At 40.1% G+C, this 16,710-nt stretch overlaps 1 protein-coding gene across 1 annotated transcript; it reads right to left on the bottom strand.

Moving 5' to 3' along the window:
• Positions 1-2,489: 2,489 nt before the first annotated feature.
• LOC132765533 (keratin, type II cytoskeletal 8-like) lies at positions 2,490-15,924 on the bottom strand. The gene is made up of 10 exons (XM_060759815.2): positions 15,490-15,924; positions 13,090-13,298; positions 11,728-11,788; positions 10,026-10,121; positions 7,972-8,136; positions 7,732-7,857; positions 6,854-7,047; positions 6,214-6,240; positions 4,970-5,001; positions 2,490-2,728 (listed from the first exon to the last, which is right to left on the bottom strand). The coding sequence occupies exons 1-10, from the start codon at positions 15,922-15,924 to the stop codon at positions 2,490-2,492; spliced, it is 1,584 nt and encodes a 527-aa protein (XP_060615798.2).
• Between the last annotated feature and the right edge of the window lie 786 nt (positions 15,925-16,710).

Below are 16,710 nucleotides of genomic sequence, written 5' to 3'. Positions count from 1 at the left end.
GCCTGGGACCTAATGCGACTTTGTTGTTTCTGTATGCCTTCAAGTCTTTTCTGATTTATAGTAACCCTAAGGGGAACCTATCATGTTTTTTATTTTGGTAAAATATGTTCAGGGGCATGTGTCTTTTGTCTTCCTTTGAGGCTGAGAGTATGACCTGATTCAAGTCAGACAATGGTTTTCTATGGCTGAGCAGGGATTCAAACCCTAGTCTTCAGAGTTATATTCCAAGCAGATAATACTGACCTCATTCTGCGGTTGTGGATCTCTATGTATTCAAAATGACACCATTCATTTTTAAGAAAGAGATGGCACCACAGAAGTATAACAAATAATTCAGGAAAGTGGGGGTTTACAGAAATGGATCCCAGACAGCTCAATAAGGACTGAACATGAGACAAATTATGTGTACATTAAACCATCAGAAAGCAAAGGTGTTGCTATTTCTCAACCTGGAGGTCAGGACCCCTGGGAGAGGTCATGAGGGGATGCCAGAGGGGTCACCACAGACCATCGGAAAACACAATATTTTCTGTTGGTCATGGGGGTTCTGTGTAGGAAGTTTAGCTCAATTCTGTCATTGGCATGTTTCAGAATTCTCTTTGAACTATACATTCAAGCAACTACAACTCCCAAATGCCAAAGTCTATTTTTCTCAAACTCCACCAGTGTTGACATTTGAGCATGTTGAGTATTCGTACCAAGTTTGGTTCAGATCCATCATTGGTTGAGTCCACAACACTCTCTGGATGGAGGTGAACTCCAAAAGTCAAGGTCAATGCCCAGCAAAACCATTCCAGTATTTTCTGTTAGTCCAAATATTCCAAAAGTCCAAAATTATCCACAAGCCAACCCTTGTGGATAATTTTGGACTTTTGGAATATTTTGGATTTCAGAATTCTGCATAAGGAATGCTATACCTGTATTGGAAACAAGAAATTATCTGATCATGAGATTTGGACAGAAGGACAGAAAGAAAACTTGAAAAAAATATCAGCAAATGCTCAATCAGGCACACATATCAATTACTATTATAATTTTGGAAAACAAGCGAAAAGCCATGTTTACTATTTTGTAGTGTTTTTGTTGGTCCTAAAAACTCTTTGTAACCTACATTTGCCCAAATTTGATTGCATATACCAATAGCCTTTTACTGTAAAGGTTGACTGGCATATCCATCCAGGCTGGTGTACATGTAGCCATAAAACCGTTAGTAAAGTTATGCTAATATTCCTTCGAATATGACTAACAGTGCTGGTTCCATTAGACCTGTGCTACTTAAACTGGTGGTCTATAGACTAATGACATCCATAAGCCATTTCCTGTTGATTCCCAGTGAACTAAGTGAATGTAATAATAGAAGTTTAACAAGTTTAACATTCCTTATATAGAATTCCAAAATCCAAAGAACTCCAAATTCCAAAAATATCTGAATGGGTGATTGAGATAATGGCACCTTTGCGAATTGTACAGAAACTTTGTTTTATGCACAAAATTCTAAAATGATTGTGTATAGTCCTTCAGTCTATATGCATAAGATATATTTGAAATAGAAACAATATTCCTGTTTAGATTTGGATCTTATCTCCAAGATAATGTATATGTAAGTATTCTAAAAGCTAAAAAAAACCCCCACACAAACCAATCCTGATATATGGAACACTTATGATCCTAAACATTATGGACAAGGGATACACAACCTGTAATATTGTACAAATGCAGCATCAGTATGCAGCTAAAACAATGCTGTTGTAGCAAGGGGATATATTGCAGGTTTTCCCTACATGACCCTGAACCTTTTGTTTTACCAACACAGCTCAAGAGTGAGATAAACTGCTGCAGTCACTACCTTGCTTAGGGAATGTCAGAAAGTGCTCTAGATGCATTGACATAAATTTGGTGACTCTTTTGCTGGCACAAATCTGATGCTGGTACCAGACTCAGGGGTGTCCTGCCAGCAGGATCCCTCCACTAGATTTCAGTAAAAGAGCAAAAAGGAGAAAAATGGGGTGGGGGGGGGAGGTGGGGCTGAAAAGGAGATGGAAGAATTGAACACAAGATATCATCTTTCCAAGGCACACAGCTATAATGCCAACACAAAGCTAGGTCCAGGCAATAATAATCTATTTAATGTCCATTTACAATTCCCTTGAGGGTTTGGATTTAGACAGGCTGAAACAACCTAGGTATGATTCAACTGAACAGCAGAAAGCTAACATGGCACTTTTGTTCAGAAAGTTTTTTCATCAGAAAATATATTTTATCTGAGGACCAGAATTCTTTCTCTCTCTCTTTCTCAGTACACAAAATATTCATCTTTTTGTCTCACTCTTGGCAACAACTTGAGGGACACTTCTGTTGGCAGTTTCAGAAGTCCTTGTTTTTTAGTTTTCTATCATATACTCTTTATTTTCTACATGGAGCCACAGATAAAGTAAGCTGGGGACACAGAGCATATTGTGGTGTTCTTAGTCATTTCATGATATGAAGCTTTAATGAGGGACAGGTGAAGAGGAACACGAAGAGCCTCCCGCATCTCCCGCATCTCCCGCATCTCCCGCATCTCCCGCATCTCCAGGGCCACTTTTTGCGGTGACACTGCTTCCAGGGGTGGCTTTATCACTGTCGCAAACATCTTTGCTGCTGGGCTTGGTTTCACATGGAAGTTTGCGCCCTGATCCATGATGGAAATTGCCATCACCGACAATTGCACCCTCACTTCTTTGGACACCTGAGGAAAAAGTTTGCCATACATTTTCATTCTGTAGAGAATCCAGACTTGATTTCCTGTTAGAACAATGGCTCCCAACCTTTTTTTTAACCAGAGACCACTTGACCAGGAATCACTTGACCGGGGACTACTTGAAGGGAGCACTTCCCAACATTAGTACCAAAAGAGTTACAAATCAGTTTTGGTCAACTTTAGATTTAGTTTGGGTATTTGGGGTGCTGATTCAGAAAATTGCATTGGATAGATCACATCAGCTCTAGTTTCTGATTCAGAACACATGCCATCCAATAGTTGCCATCTGCTGGCCCACAGAAAACCATATTTAATAAGCCTCTGCACTATTAGAGGGTTTTGCGAGACAGTCACTCTCATTGCAACAGTGTAGCAATGGCGAGGCCGTGGACCATAATTTAGTTCTTGCAAACTACAGATTGGGATAAAATACACACTCTAATTGAAACCTCCAAAGGGTTCTATTTGATGATAGTCCACTGAGCTAAATATGTAGATTTATGTAGGAGAAAGACCTACTGAGGTTTGGGAATCATAATTAACAGCTAAGTCTTGAATTTCCATGTTCAAAGCCAATACATCACTGATTCAACATAACTATTAGTTATATTAAGATAGCAGCAATAAGGAGGAGGAGAAGAAGAAGAAGAAGAAGAAGACAAAGAACTGGTGGGATCACAAGCCTGAAAAGGTTACAGAAAATGAACATGTCAACCCTCTCTGGGACTTTTGAATTCAGACAGAGTTTTGGAGCACAATACTCCTGACCTCATGATCGTGTTAAAAAACAAAGTATAGATTGTCGATGTCCCGGGTGACAGCAGGATTGTAGAGAAACAACTGGAAAAGATGACACGATATGAGGACTTAAAGATTGAACTGCAAAGACTCTGGCACAAACCAGTAAAGGTAGTCCCAGTGGTGATCGGCACACTGGGTGCAGTGCCTAAAGACCTTGGCCTGCACTTAAACACAATCAATCCTGACAATATTATCATCTGCCAGCTGCAGAAGGCCACCTTACTGGGATCTGAATGCATTATTCGCTGATACATCACACAGTCCTAGACACTTGGGAAGTGTCCGACGTGTGATCCAATACAACAGCCACAGAGTGTCTGCTGTGGACTCATCTTGTGGTGTTTCAGATAATAATAATAATAATAATAATAATAATAATTATTATTATTATTATTATTATTATTATTATTATAAGCTAGTAAACCCCAAATTATATGTAATTGCTAGTTATAATTTTAACAACGCATAATAGAATGCTTGGGATCTCCTTATTTGGAGTCAAGGCAATGACAAAACTGTCTCTGATATTTCTTACCTAAGAAAATCCAATGAAATTAATGGTATTGCCATAGATCAACTGATTGAAGGAAGGCATGCACACACACACACACCACAATCATAAGTGTTGGGAAGAATCAATAGAGGATGCCTATTTAGGATTTATGCTAGGCTAATGCTAGACAAAAATACGCTTGACCAGACACAGATTTGATATCATCTAGCAAGAAAGTTCTTACATCCCCAAGCCAGCGAACAGGTGATCAGTTTGTGCTTCTCCCACTTACTTCTTCTTTATCCAATAAAGAAATTTCAGGTAAATCAAATGAGCCTTAGAATTTAAACCTTTGATGCAACACTTTGATGTGGCTTAGAAGAAAATGGCAGTATACCTATTTTTGAAGGAAATAGGTATACTATGGTAATTTCAGATGATATTCTGATACAGCCTATTCGGTACCATTTTAGATGGAACATTCTGACATTTGTGAAAAGAGTGAGAGGAGTCTTTTTCCAAGCCCCAACTTGCAAGTGTTTGAGTTACAACCTCATCACACTGAGCTAAAATAGACGGCATGCACTGATTTTAGCCCAGGTCACCAACAGAGCTGTCTGGCTCCCATCACATGATGCCTTGCCAGCTTCGTGGGTGACCTGGAATAAAATCAGCACATGCCACATGAATTATAGTCAAAACACATAGAAGTCACCAGACAATCACAACTCTACAGTTAAATATGGCAGAACTGTGAATGATATTATTTGAGATGGAATTGTAAATATGTGTAATGTATGAGGACATTTGAAAGTGCACTAGGAAAAGATTGATCACACACACCCCCATGTCTGTTCAAATCACCAACAGGCTGTGCAGTAGTACATTCTACCCAATCATGTGTTAGATAGCACATTAGTCCATAAGCAACTTACATATGTTCACTGCACAGTCTCCTCTCTTCAACCTAATGAGAGATGGGGGGAAAAATAGAAGAGTGCAGGAGAAGATCATTGGTTGCTTCAGGTTGTTTCTAGCACACATACAAATATGGATATTCTTCCCTAATTTCCTGAAGCTGGATGACACTCAGTCTAATAAGTGAAACATATCTAATGAACAGCAACGTGTTTGGGTTACAACCTAGTTTGAGGGAGTCCTGGGTAAGATTCCCTTTACCCTTTTTCCTACTGCCATAATGATCCCTACCACTTCCTAGTTTAGGCTACCTGGTGGGATTTTTCCTAGTTTTTAAAAGTAGAATAACTAGAAAAGTAAAGTCCTGACCAAAGTTCCATGGCTCACCACTGCTGTGGAAAAACAGAAAAAGAAACATTGAAAGTGGTGAGTAAGGAAAGGGAAGCTGACAATGGATATCACCCCCAGTGACCCCCTCCCAACTACCCAAAGTTGGATTGAGCCCTATACAGGTCTTAGAAATGATATTCTATCTGTGATGGCTTTTCTGCACATAAAAACACAGCTTGATGGTGTCTGAGTGATATGTATAAAGTTCACTTTCAAAGATCTCATATACAAAAAACTCAAGCTAAGGCATAGCTGCTTAGCAGTAAGTTCTATTCTATTCAATGGGATTTGCCCGCGAATAAGTACAGGCAAAGGTTTGCAGTCTTCAAGGACTTCTAAAAAGAGTTGCATTCAAGCATGGGATACACAGAAGAAAAGAAGATTCTGAAGTTCTAAAAGTGAAAACATGGATGAAACAAAGATTTGAAATCCATGTTTGTTCTGCATTTGAATACTGGGTTTTTTGGGAGATAGTCTGTAAAACTGACATTTTAAATCTCACCAATTTTAAAGGCTGGATTTCAACTGAAATCTAAAATATCTGGCAGGAGAGAACAACCCTCCAATGGCAGTACTAAATTCTTTATTTACATAAAGATATTGTTTCAATGCCCAGATGTCTGGGTTAAGTCAAATGAAAAAGCAAGCATTAAGAAAACTAGTTGGTTACATATATTTTTTTTTGAAAATAATTCACCTCACCTCAATTCAAATCAGTGGTAGCAGAGGGCTCCCATGTCAGTGGGTCTATAAATCTGCTCTGGGTTTTAGTCTGAGATTTAAAGGACTTACCCCCTCCCCCCCCCCAAAAAAAACCCTATGAACAACAGATTTCAAATTAATTTCATAGGAGGCCTAAAATTACACTTACCAACATTCCTCTCCTTCTATTAGCTTTCTGTAAATAAAGATAGAAAACATCAGTCTTGCCTTTCCTACATCCAGTTTTAAAAAACAAGAATTCTTTCTATCTTAAATATGAAGAAATCTGACTTTTAGAAAATCCTTCTGACAAAGGTCTGAAACAATATATTTCCCCAATAATGCACTGTTTCCCAGCATTGAAACATGTCATACTTGCCAGCCAAGTACTTGTTAAATGCAACTACCATCTGAGAACTGAAACGTGGCAACCCTAAACAGAATTAGCACAGTTGAATAATACCCCTGAACTCAGTGATGATATAGAGTTGAGTGGAAGTTTTGGTCTCTATAGATGAATCCAACCCTACTGCGACCATGCTTCTGTATTCTTGCATTTCACAGCTGGCATGCATCTTTCCTCATAACAGTATTATTGGGTTACTTCCCATTTCTTTCATATTTTTTATTGTTCTAAAAGGTTGAAAAGCATTGTAAAATTTAATGCTATTTAGGTTTTAAATACCCAAAGTCCTCAGTCTGGACAGTTACTTCTATGCTATATTTTTTATTTCTAATGTGAATAAAAAAAAGATTGCAAATTAAATTCTCAGCAAAAGTAAACAAAATAAATTTTCATTCATCCTTACCTATAAGTAGCAATCTCAATGTTCAGAGCCATCTTGACATTCATCAGGCTCTGATATTCCCGTAACTGGCAGGCCATGTCCTGTTTTGCTTTGTGCAGGGCCTCCTCCACATCACTCAATTTGCACATGGCATCCTTCACAGCCGTCTCTCCGTGTTCTTTAGCTTCAACCACCTCATCTTCCAACCTGCAACGCTGTGGACACAGAGCATACAGGTTATTTTCCCATGGATCCTGGAAGGGAATACTGAGGAACCAATCCCAAGTAATTTTTTTCCTTTAGCATTACTATTAGCTTTTAATCAATCAATCAATCAATCAATCAATCAATCAGTCAGGACCAGATTACATGTGATGCAGATGTAAGATGACACATCATCCTTTACACAGGGCAGGCCCCATCATTGAGCAGAGTGCAGCAGCCACCAGAAAGGTCAGCAACTGTTCAGTTATTTAATTTGCTTATATTGACATTTTACTGTCAATTAGGAGAAGGATTTTAGGAATATCTTGTCTCATCCACCTTAATATCATGGCCAACTTTGGGTATATATTGAAACAAAGTGAATTCAAGTAGAGTATGTATTCTAAGACAAGCACTTAAATATCCAACTGAGGAGGAAGGCGAGCATGACACCCAGTTCCACGCTGTGGTGAGTGATATGTAGGCCAAAGCTTTTGGTTATTGGAGGCACATATAATGAGAATGGACAGGAATGGCGCCTATAAGGAAAGAATGTGTGTTCCATCTGAATCTGTCATTCTGTAGTTTTCAAATATGTTGAAGAAGTTTCTCACATCGTCTCCTCTTTTAATATTTGACATTAGGATTTTATGATCATGCACCTGGTGATTTCATAGGAAATCCCTTCAACTCACCTGAGTCTTGATACTTGTGATTTGTGATTCCAGTTGGTGAGCAGTGCGAGTTAGAGCCTGAATTTCTTCCTTGATATTATTCAGGTTGTCATTGTTCTTTGCTGCTGTAGTCTTGAGCTCTTGATACTATTGTGAAATACAAAAGAATTTGTTAAGAAGTGGAATGGGTCACAGTTCCAAGATGTTTCTGGAGGAGAAGGCTAAGTCGTGCAATGGCCGATCTTCCCTTCAGTTGCTTACCTGATGCTGGAGCCAAGCTTCAGCCTCAGCTCGAGTTCGGGATGCAATGTATTCATGCTGACGCCGAAATTCCTCAATGGTGCGGTTCATATCTAAGGCTCTTCTGTTGTCTACTTGAACCATGACACAGGTCTCAGAAATGGAGTTCTGCAGCTCAGAGATTTCCTGCAATGACACAGATTGCTTTTGTTATTTTCAAGCCAGACTCTCTCCACGATTTCCTGACATCCATCCCAAAGTAAGTCGCTGGTAGCCTTCTCTTCCCTTCTTTGGTGGCTGCAACACAACCTTAGTAAAACTGTATCTACTATCACAATGGACTCTTGGATAAGAGGAAAACACCCACTTAACCCTGGGCATTGTCTTTAGCCCACATTTTGAATCATGAATAAGAAAAGGGAAAAAACCACTTTTAACATGATCTAGTGTACACTTGCCAGATTATTACAAGTATCCAACAGTATTTTAATTTTTCCAGTTAAAGATGTGCGTGGAAATATTTACATTATGGAAATGTGTTTATAATGATACGAAAATAGAGGAAAATCATGTAAAAAAAGGTATCTATATTGGAGAAATTGCATTCAGGAGGTATGTACATATTAGAGGAAATGTCTTCCTCCTGCTGACTCCAGTGCTACTAATCCAGTGCTACTAACAGTTCCCAAAAGATCATTAGTAGGGAATGTAATTCTCCTCATCCCACAAGAAATGCCTACATATCTCAAGGCCTTTGCACTCTACACAATAGTAGCAACGTGATACCACTTTAATTTCCATGGTGTGTCCGTGTGGTTTGGTCCAAGACATTAGAGAGGCCCCATCCACACAGCTGTATAAAATCCAAACTGAACTGGATTATATGGTTGTGTGGACTCAGATAATCCAGTTCAAGGCAGATATTGTGGATTATCTGCATTGATATTTTGCGTTATATGGCTGTGTGGAAGGGCCTAGAGGATTCTAAAGGCCCCTTTCTCCACTGCCAGTCCCAGGATTTTATTTGAATGGAATAATTACTGTTAAAGCAAAATCACAGTACTATAACTAGTTGAAAGGGCTCTCACTGCAGGGCACTCAGGAGCCTATTTGCACAACTCTTCATGAGTGGCTTTGCTTTTACTTTTGCTTGGATGACAACCTATTTCCCCAATGATGCTGGACTGTGACTCCCTCAACCTAATCAATAATGCAGGATAAAGAATGTTCCAGTCCACCATCATCTGGAGAGTGACACTTTCCATATTCTGTTCACTATTGAGTATGTCCATGTTAATCCGCTCAATGTACATTTATGAGAAATTATCCACGTCATCACCCTGGTCTTCTCAAATGTCATAGGATGCATGCAGCACAATTAATCTACAGAGCCCCATGCTGCCCATCACATGATGTACAGTCACTTCTGGTGCGGAGCCCCCAGTGGCGCAGTGGGTTAAACCCCTGCTGGCAGGACTGAAGACCAACAGGTCGCAGGTTCGAATCCGGGGAGAGGCAGATGAGTTCCCTCTATCAGCTCCAGATCCTCATGCGGGAACATGAGAGAAGCCTCCCACAAGGATGATAAAAACATCAATTCATCTGGGTATCCCCTGGGCAACATCCTTGCAGATGGCCAATTCTCTCACACCAGAAGCGACTTGCAGTTTCTCAAGTCACTCTTGACATGGCTCCATAGATGAACTGTGTTACAAGGGTCCTATCATGCTCTGCCCAAAATACGGGAGGCTTCCTGTTGCTTTTATAGGAAGCAATGGGGCCACATGATGGGGAAGTGTTGCTGCAGGCAATGCCAGGTGCAGGGGCAACAGGATTGCCTTGCTGTGTCAACATGGAGGGTGGCGAATTCACCCACTGCCCCTCATCAATGTGATGAGGTCCTTGGTCATGACTAAGTCCACTCAGGAAGGCCCAAGGCCAGAAAGACAAGCAAAACACATATATACACACACAAACACCACACAATCCAATGCAAAAGACTTCCTAGTTTATTGTTTTAAACATCTTTTTATGGAAACTGACTGGAAAAGTTAATATAGAAATAAGAAAATCACCTGTGCATATATATGTTTCAAGAAGCTGATATGTTTGGCCAATTTTTCTACCTTGGCCTCCAATTCTGCCTTGTCTGCAAAGGCAAAGTCCAAATCCTGCAAGAGAAGCAAACCAGGGAGTTTTACCAGAGTAGATCTCTTTGTCAAGGTTAAGTTGGGAAAGAATGAACACAAATGTGGGTCTGGGCATAAAGTACATACATAGAAAACAGAAAATTTGTCAGACTTAAGGAAGGAGCCATTTTACTCTGCAGGAGACATATGAGAAAAAGTATATATTTCCTGAACTTTTTGCACAGAATCAAGATTTAAGAAATAAACTTTGCATGGACCAATGAGGACATTTTGAAAATATAAAAGTTAAAATGAATGGGGAAAAAAACTAAGGAGAAACAATTTTGAAGGTTCCAAAAAAATAAAGTGAAAAAGTAAACACACACATTCAGGGAAATGAGTGAATTTAAGTGTGGGAATCAAACACAAAGTCTAGAATCAAAGCTATATAAAACAAGAAGGGGAAGAGAAGGCAAATGTCACTAGAAAAAGCTTTTCACATCTTTGTGTGTATTTGCGAAGTACCACAGAAGTATCATGTAAGATAAAATTTGTGGTATATTTTTGTCCTTCTCATGAAACAACATATCAGACAAATCTGAAGAAAAGTCAAAAACACTACTATAAAATTGTTGAGTTCTTCGGAGAACTTTAGAAATTCATGCAGGTTCTAGTCCCCACCCTTTAACCTAAACCCGGGCTTTGTCAAGGGGTGGCGGCGGCTATGTGCCATCCTGAGTCAAATCAGGGTGGCATAAAGCTCCCCACCCCAAGCCCTCCTGGCATGAGAAAATGATGCATCAGGAGGAGGGAGAAGGTAAATCCCGGACACATCATTGTCTTATGCCAGGACGACTGTAGGGAGAGGTCTGTGCTGCTGACAGGTCTTTTTAGTAAGTTTTGGGACCCAAATGGGAGGTTGGAGGGGAGTAGGTGGGCACCCTCTTGCAGATGGCTGTGGGAACTTACCCCTAGTGTTGTAGAACGTAACCCCAGAGGCCAGTCCTCACAGACCCAATACCTCATTAGAGCCAGGCCTTTCAATAAGGCCCAGATCTAATGAGGTATTTAATTAATATGGAGTAAACCAAGAAAACCTTGGTTTATTCTGCATTAATTTATTTTTACCAGAGGTGTCGTTTGGATACCTCTGGTAAACCGAGACAAGTCCTGTATTTTGGGCATGTTTGGATGAACCCTTAGAATTAAATCTCTATCATGTGATCCCACCACATATGAATCTAACTTGAGTTCAATGTGATTTACTCATGAGTAAACAGATACATGATTACCATAGACCTGTTTTTCTGTTAGCAAAATCTTAGAGCAATTCTGAAGAAGGTACAAAATAAAGACTCATTTTCTAGCAGGATCCCAGGCAGAACTAAAGGCAAATAGACTGAGACTAAGGGAACATAAAAATCCAAAATGGCAATAAGTCAGGCATTCTGGGATGTCAGGACATCATACTACACATCCAAACAGTTGTGTGAAGAGGCCCACTGCTCGGATATATGCAAAAGTGTTCACGAGATGTCAGAATCTTCTGAGAAGTAGCCAACTTGGGTTGACTTCATTGTGATGAAAATAATTATATAGTTGAGACGATAAAGGGAGCAAATACCATAAAAGATATAAATATACTCACCTTTTTAAGTAAAACAAACCCATTCTCAGCAGTTGCTCGCTTATTTAATTCTTCCTCATACCTAACCCAGTTAGAGAAAAGATTCTTGCATCAGTAGAAAATAACAAACAACAGAGGATATCCAAAACTGTAAACTGGGCGCTTTATGTTTTGCAATTTTAAAAGTTGTAAATCAGTGCTTTTGAAGCTCTTTGATCTCAGAAAATGGTAGTTTCCCCCACTAATGTGACAAAATTTAGTGAAGTATTTGTGTTCATTGACTACAGTTGTTTCCTTCTTTCCTTGAAACTATCTGGAAACTGGCAGTCAATAGCTTACAAACTAGCACCAGTCCATGGAGCAACATTTTGAGTAACATTGTTTTAAATCAAGAAAGGTTTAGATATATAGATCTGTGGCATATATATCTATTTACTTATAGCTCAAAGGTTAGAAAATTAGTTTTTCTCCATGCTATGAACTGGTGAGCAAAACACACACACACACACCCAATAGAAAACAAACACCGTTCCAGCTTAACTGTGTTGTGATTTTTGTATAAAATTCAGCTTTTGAATCTCCCCAACTCATTTTTTTTAAAAAATATGCTTTCTAGCATAAATAGAATAGATGCATCTTATTCTGACACTTATAGCCTCATAACATGGGAGCAATTGAAGTATTCTAGGATGCTTCTGTCCCTACTCCAGCCACCAAACAATGTATGGAGAATTCCAGTGGGGATCCATGGGTGAACTGGAGCAGGAGCATATTGGGACACTACCACCACCGATATGGAGCCCACTCCATGTTCCACAAGGAACAACAGGGCTTTGGCACAGCGGTGATGCGTTCCCTCGTGGAATGGAGAAACATCAGCTGGCAGCTGGGGCACCAGGATTGCCCCTGCCTCTCCACTGCCTCCATGATTTGCTGTGGAGGCTGGCAAATCACAATGCTGAACCTCATCCATGTGATGAGGCCCTTATTTATAGAATATAGTGTTTAAAATGTCTCACATATACTCATATATGTCAATCTTATGTATACTCCAAGGGCAGGTCTGGAGGCCAAAATGATGGATTTTGAAATGACCTGTGGATAAGTCGAGGGCCATTCCACAGAGAGGTGAGAGCATCAATGCTGCCTTATGGGAGCAGCAGTATTTCCCTGACCAGGCATTCAAAAAGGCCAGAAGCAGTGCCAATGTGGGGAGAGGGGACGGTGCTTCCTTTAGGCTCTTCTGGAATGGGATAAACTCTCTTATATTTTGCTACTCTATCTTGACTCATGGATAAGTCAACTCAGTTTTTTTGGGTTGATTTTTTTAACTAAAATTTGTAGACTTATACATGAGTACAGAGCAAATATACTTTGGTTCACCTGCTTTTGTTTTTCTCCATTGTCTGTGCTGAACTATCATGCTCGATCTGTAGCTCTTTCTTCTCACGATCAAGGCACTCCAACTCCTTCTTAAGTCTGCTAGTATGGTCATCAAAGAGGGGCTCCATGTCACTTCTGTGCTGTTTCTTTTCTTGCACAAAGTCCCATTTTGTCTTTAGCATCAGATTATGTTGTTCCAGCAATTGGACCTGAATCCCAAAAAGAAACAAATGAACAAACAAAACAATTTTTGTAGAAATAATGTCAGGGCAGACTCTCTTATTAAAGGGATGAAACACTTCAAGGCAATGGGAGTAATTTCCCCATGGTTTCATCCCATGGCCTTACAATGACCTTTTAATGCTTGAGCTCACCACATGAGTGAGCTTTGATATTAACTTTTTCTAGCTGTGATGGAGGTTGATGCTCAGGTTGAAAGGGCTTGTATCTTATGCCTATAAGTTTACATGCTGCTGGGTCTTTGAGAGTTAAAGGAGTACCACACGAATCATATACTCGGGGAGATATGGCAGGTTATAAAATTATTATTATTATTATTATACAAAAAATGTCAAATAGACAAATCCCAACAGATATCACAATCACAAAACATCACATTGCTATACCTACTCTACAACCAACATGCTACATCTCCAATAACTGCACTAAACGAAAATGGGTTATATGTCACTTCTGATTTGTCAGATTGCAATTATATTAACTCTTTCTTCTCTACAATTTATTAGAAAAGAAACATTTATAATACTAACGTATTTCTACTTAGCTCTCTGTATAAACATAGCTTCTCATTTTAGCCAAAGCTTGTGGTAGCCTGGGAAATGGTTTCATGCCTAACTTAGGGTGATATAATTTATATACAGTACATCAATGATTGCTGGAGATGCACAGGCAAAAATGCTATTGTGCAAGAAGTTGAACTTCACTGAAGGATCACACAAAGATGCCATGCTACTCACCAAAAGCAATATGCCAAAAGCAATATTCTCCTGCTCACACCTCAAGGCCATACAGCTGTATAAAATCCACACTGGACTGGATTATATGGCAGTGTGGACTCAGATAATCAATTTCAAAGTAGATATCTGCCTTGATATTCTGGATTATACGGCTATGTGGAAGGGCCCTTAAGCTCAATGATAATTCTGAAGTTTCCTGGGAGCTCTAGCGTAAATCCCATGTACTCTTGATTGGCATTAATGATTAAATGCAGCTGCTGAATGGTGAATCCATTTTATTATGCCTGTGTAGACATGGCCTAAGTAATTTTAGTTTTTATAGACTTAAATTCATCTGAAGTAAACCTATGCTGTGTCTTCTTGCAATTGCTACAAAGAATTCAGATGATATATGGCTTGCTTTGGAGCAGTGCTGCTGCTTCCAGATGTTAATCTAGTACAAGGGGAACTGCAACTTACTCGATAGCTTCCAGGAAGCTCCAGAGTGATCCTGGTAACTCCTATGTTTTGGATTATTTAGGTAGTGTAAATGCAACCTTGAAAATGTATGCTACCAACTTCCTTACCTCAGTGTTACATATGGATGTCCTAATTCATCTAGCAAACTGACATTTTTGAAATAGGTTCAAGTCATACCTGACAAGCTTTTTTCCTACTAGGAAATAAGAATATTTTAGGTCTCAGAAAGGGATTCTTAATCTATGGTCTTTGGCCCATAGATTCGGGGGGGGGGGGTGTCTCTGTAGGGCTTCTCATGAATCAGATACAAGATAAGTGAGGAATAAAACCACTTGCTCTGCAAAACAGGTCTGTTAATGGCATTGAGCTTACAAAAGTCCATATAACTAGGAGACAAAACCAGCATCCTATAATTATGGACCTCATCATATTGGATGCTGGAATCACCAGCTGTGCACATCAGAGGAGTGGGGTAGAGGTGGGGTGGGGGAACCCATCACCCCATATCGCCTGAATTACCTGAAACTCCAACCCACCGGCGGGGGGGGGGGGAGTTCCGCTGCCCATTGTTGCTAGTCAACACGGGAAGTCTCGTGTGTTGTTGTGGCAGTGGCATACACCAGTTCCACTGTAGCTTAGCCATGGAGTCCCACTGGAAGTAGCTGTACATCATGGGATGGGAGGTCCATGGCTAAACTTCAACAGAACCAGCATATGCTGCAGAAAACAGCCTTGTCTGATGAGGTCATGAGTCTCTTTGCAATTATAAACTTAACAACATGCTGTAATTCTAGATTAATCAAGTTAAACTGTATAAAGAGATTCCTTGGATTTTTGCAGTGGGACTCATAATTAATATAACAATCTCATTCAGAACCCCTTTTCAAGAAAATCACTACTCACGCATGTTCCTCTGTTTGATTCTAAGTGAAACCTATGTTCTTTCTTTCCACCCTCAACTCACCTTGTTAATGAAACTGGCCAATTTGCTGTTGAGGCTCTGAAGTTCATTCTTGGTCTCACGCTTCTCAGCTAGGGCTTCGGTGTCTAATCCCAGGTCGAGCGGTTTCAGCAGGGACTCGTTGCATGTTACAGAGGTGATACATGATTCCCCAGGAGCACCTGCTCCTCCAGTGTTCATGAAGAAATGGTTGGGCCTAGTGCCACAATAGTTGTATCCAGCCCCAACATTGCCAGGATGTCCATTTCCAGGAAAGTTGTTACTGAAGGCAGGCCAAGGTCCACAGGAGCCGACACTTTGACTGCTGAAGCCACCTGTTCCTCCATTACACATTCCAGTATCCATAGGAGGGCAAAAGCCATGGCTGGCAGGTACCTGACCTCCATTATAGAAGTTGTAGTTTCTTGGACCACATCCAGGATTGATGTGGTAAGGCATGGCTTGTCAGTGGAGAGAGATGAAAGCAGATGAAAGGAACTATAAAAGAGGCATGCTGGGGGAAGGAAAGGGAGGAGATGAAGAAGGAAAGGGTTTAAGCCTTTGTGGGTTTAAGAAAGGCAAGTTGTCCTTTATATGCATTTTGGGAAGCTGGGTTTGGTTGCCTGTTTGTGAGGGAACAGCAATTTCATGGCGTTTATGAGCTTTCAGAAATGCTTCTCATATGTGGGGCTTAATAAACTGGCCAAATATAGTTCCCCTTCTGAGTGTGCACATGAAGAAACTCCTATAAAATTACTGGGTCAAATGCATCCTGGAGGATATGATATCTGGAGCAAGACAAAATCCACTGTGATTGCCAGTCTGCTTTCCTCTACTCATGTGCCTTTTTTTAAAAAAAAGGTCATCCTGGCTAACAAATTCCGTAAGCAGAAAAGACAACTATGGAGACAGCCTCTTGGTCCTGGCTGGAAACATGTTCATAGTTGTTGCAATGGCTACATCAAAAACAACTTCTGAAGTGAGCAATGCCATGTGATTCTTGCAGAACTGGTTGCATGTTGATGACCATTATGATGCTCAAGTCAAATGGCCAGCCCTCATGATGGAGGATGCGGCAGATGTAATAATTAACTTTGTATTTTTAACACCATCCTAGTTTCATTTACTAATAAAAACTATGATGACAGCGTCTGTTGCTGGTGCTGCTGACGCCCTTTGGAAGCCCTGCTTCACTGTTATTAATGGTCTCAGGAAAATAAAAAGCAAAGCTAATAAAGAACAATT

Source organism: Anolis sagrei, chromosome 2, assembly GCF_037176765.1.
Source record: "Anolis sagrei isolate rAnoSag1 chromosome 2, rAnoSag1.mat, whole genome shotgun sequence".
Taxonomy (NCBI): domain Eukaryota; kingdom Metazoa; phylum Chordata; class Lepidosauria; order Squamata; family Dactyloidae; genus Anolis; species Anolis sagrei.
Note: the sequence above shows the minus strand (reverse complement) of the source record. Positions and strands in the feature narration are given on the sequence as shown.

What these genes read in the sequence shown, in the direction of transcription:
- LOC132765533 (XM_060759815.2), bottom strand. Translation starts at nt 15,924, where the DNA reads ATGCCTTACCACATCAATCCTGGATGTGGTCCAAGAAACTACAACTTC. An exon ending in GGTTTGTTTTACTTAAAAAG is followed by an intron (nt 10,122 to 11,727) that starts GTGAGTATATTT and finishes CTTCTCTTGCAG; the next exon opens with GATTTGGACTTTGCCTTTGC. An exon ending in ATAGAAGGAGAGGAATGTTG is followed by an intron (nt 5,002 to 6,213) that starts GTAAGTGTAATT and finishes ATCTCTCATTAG; the next exon opens with GTTGAAGAGAGGAGACTGTG.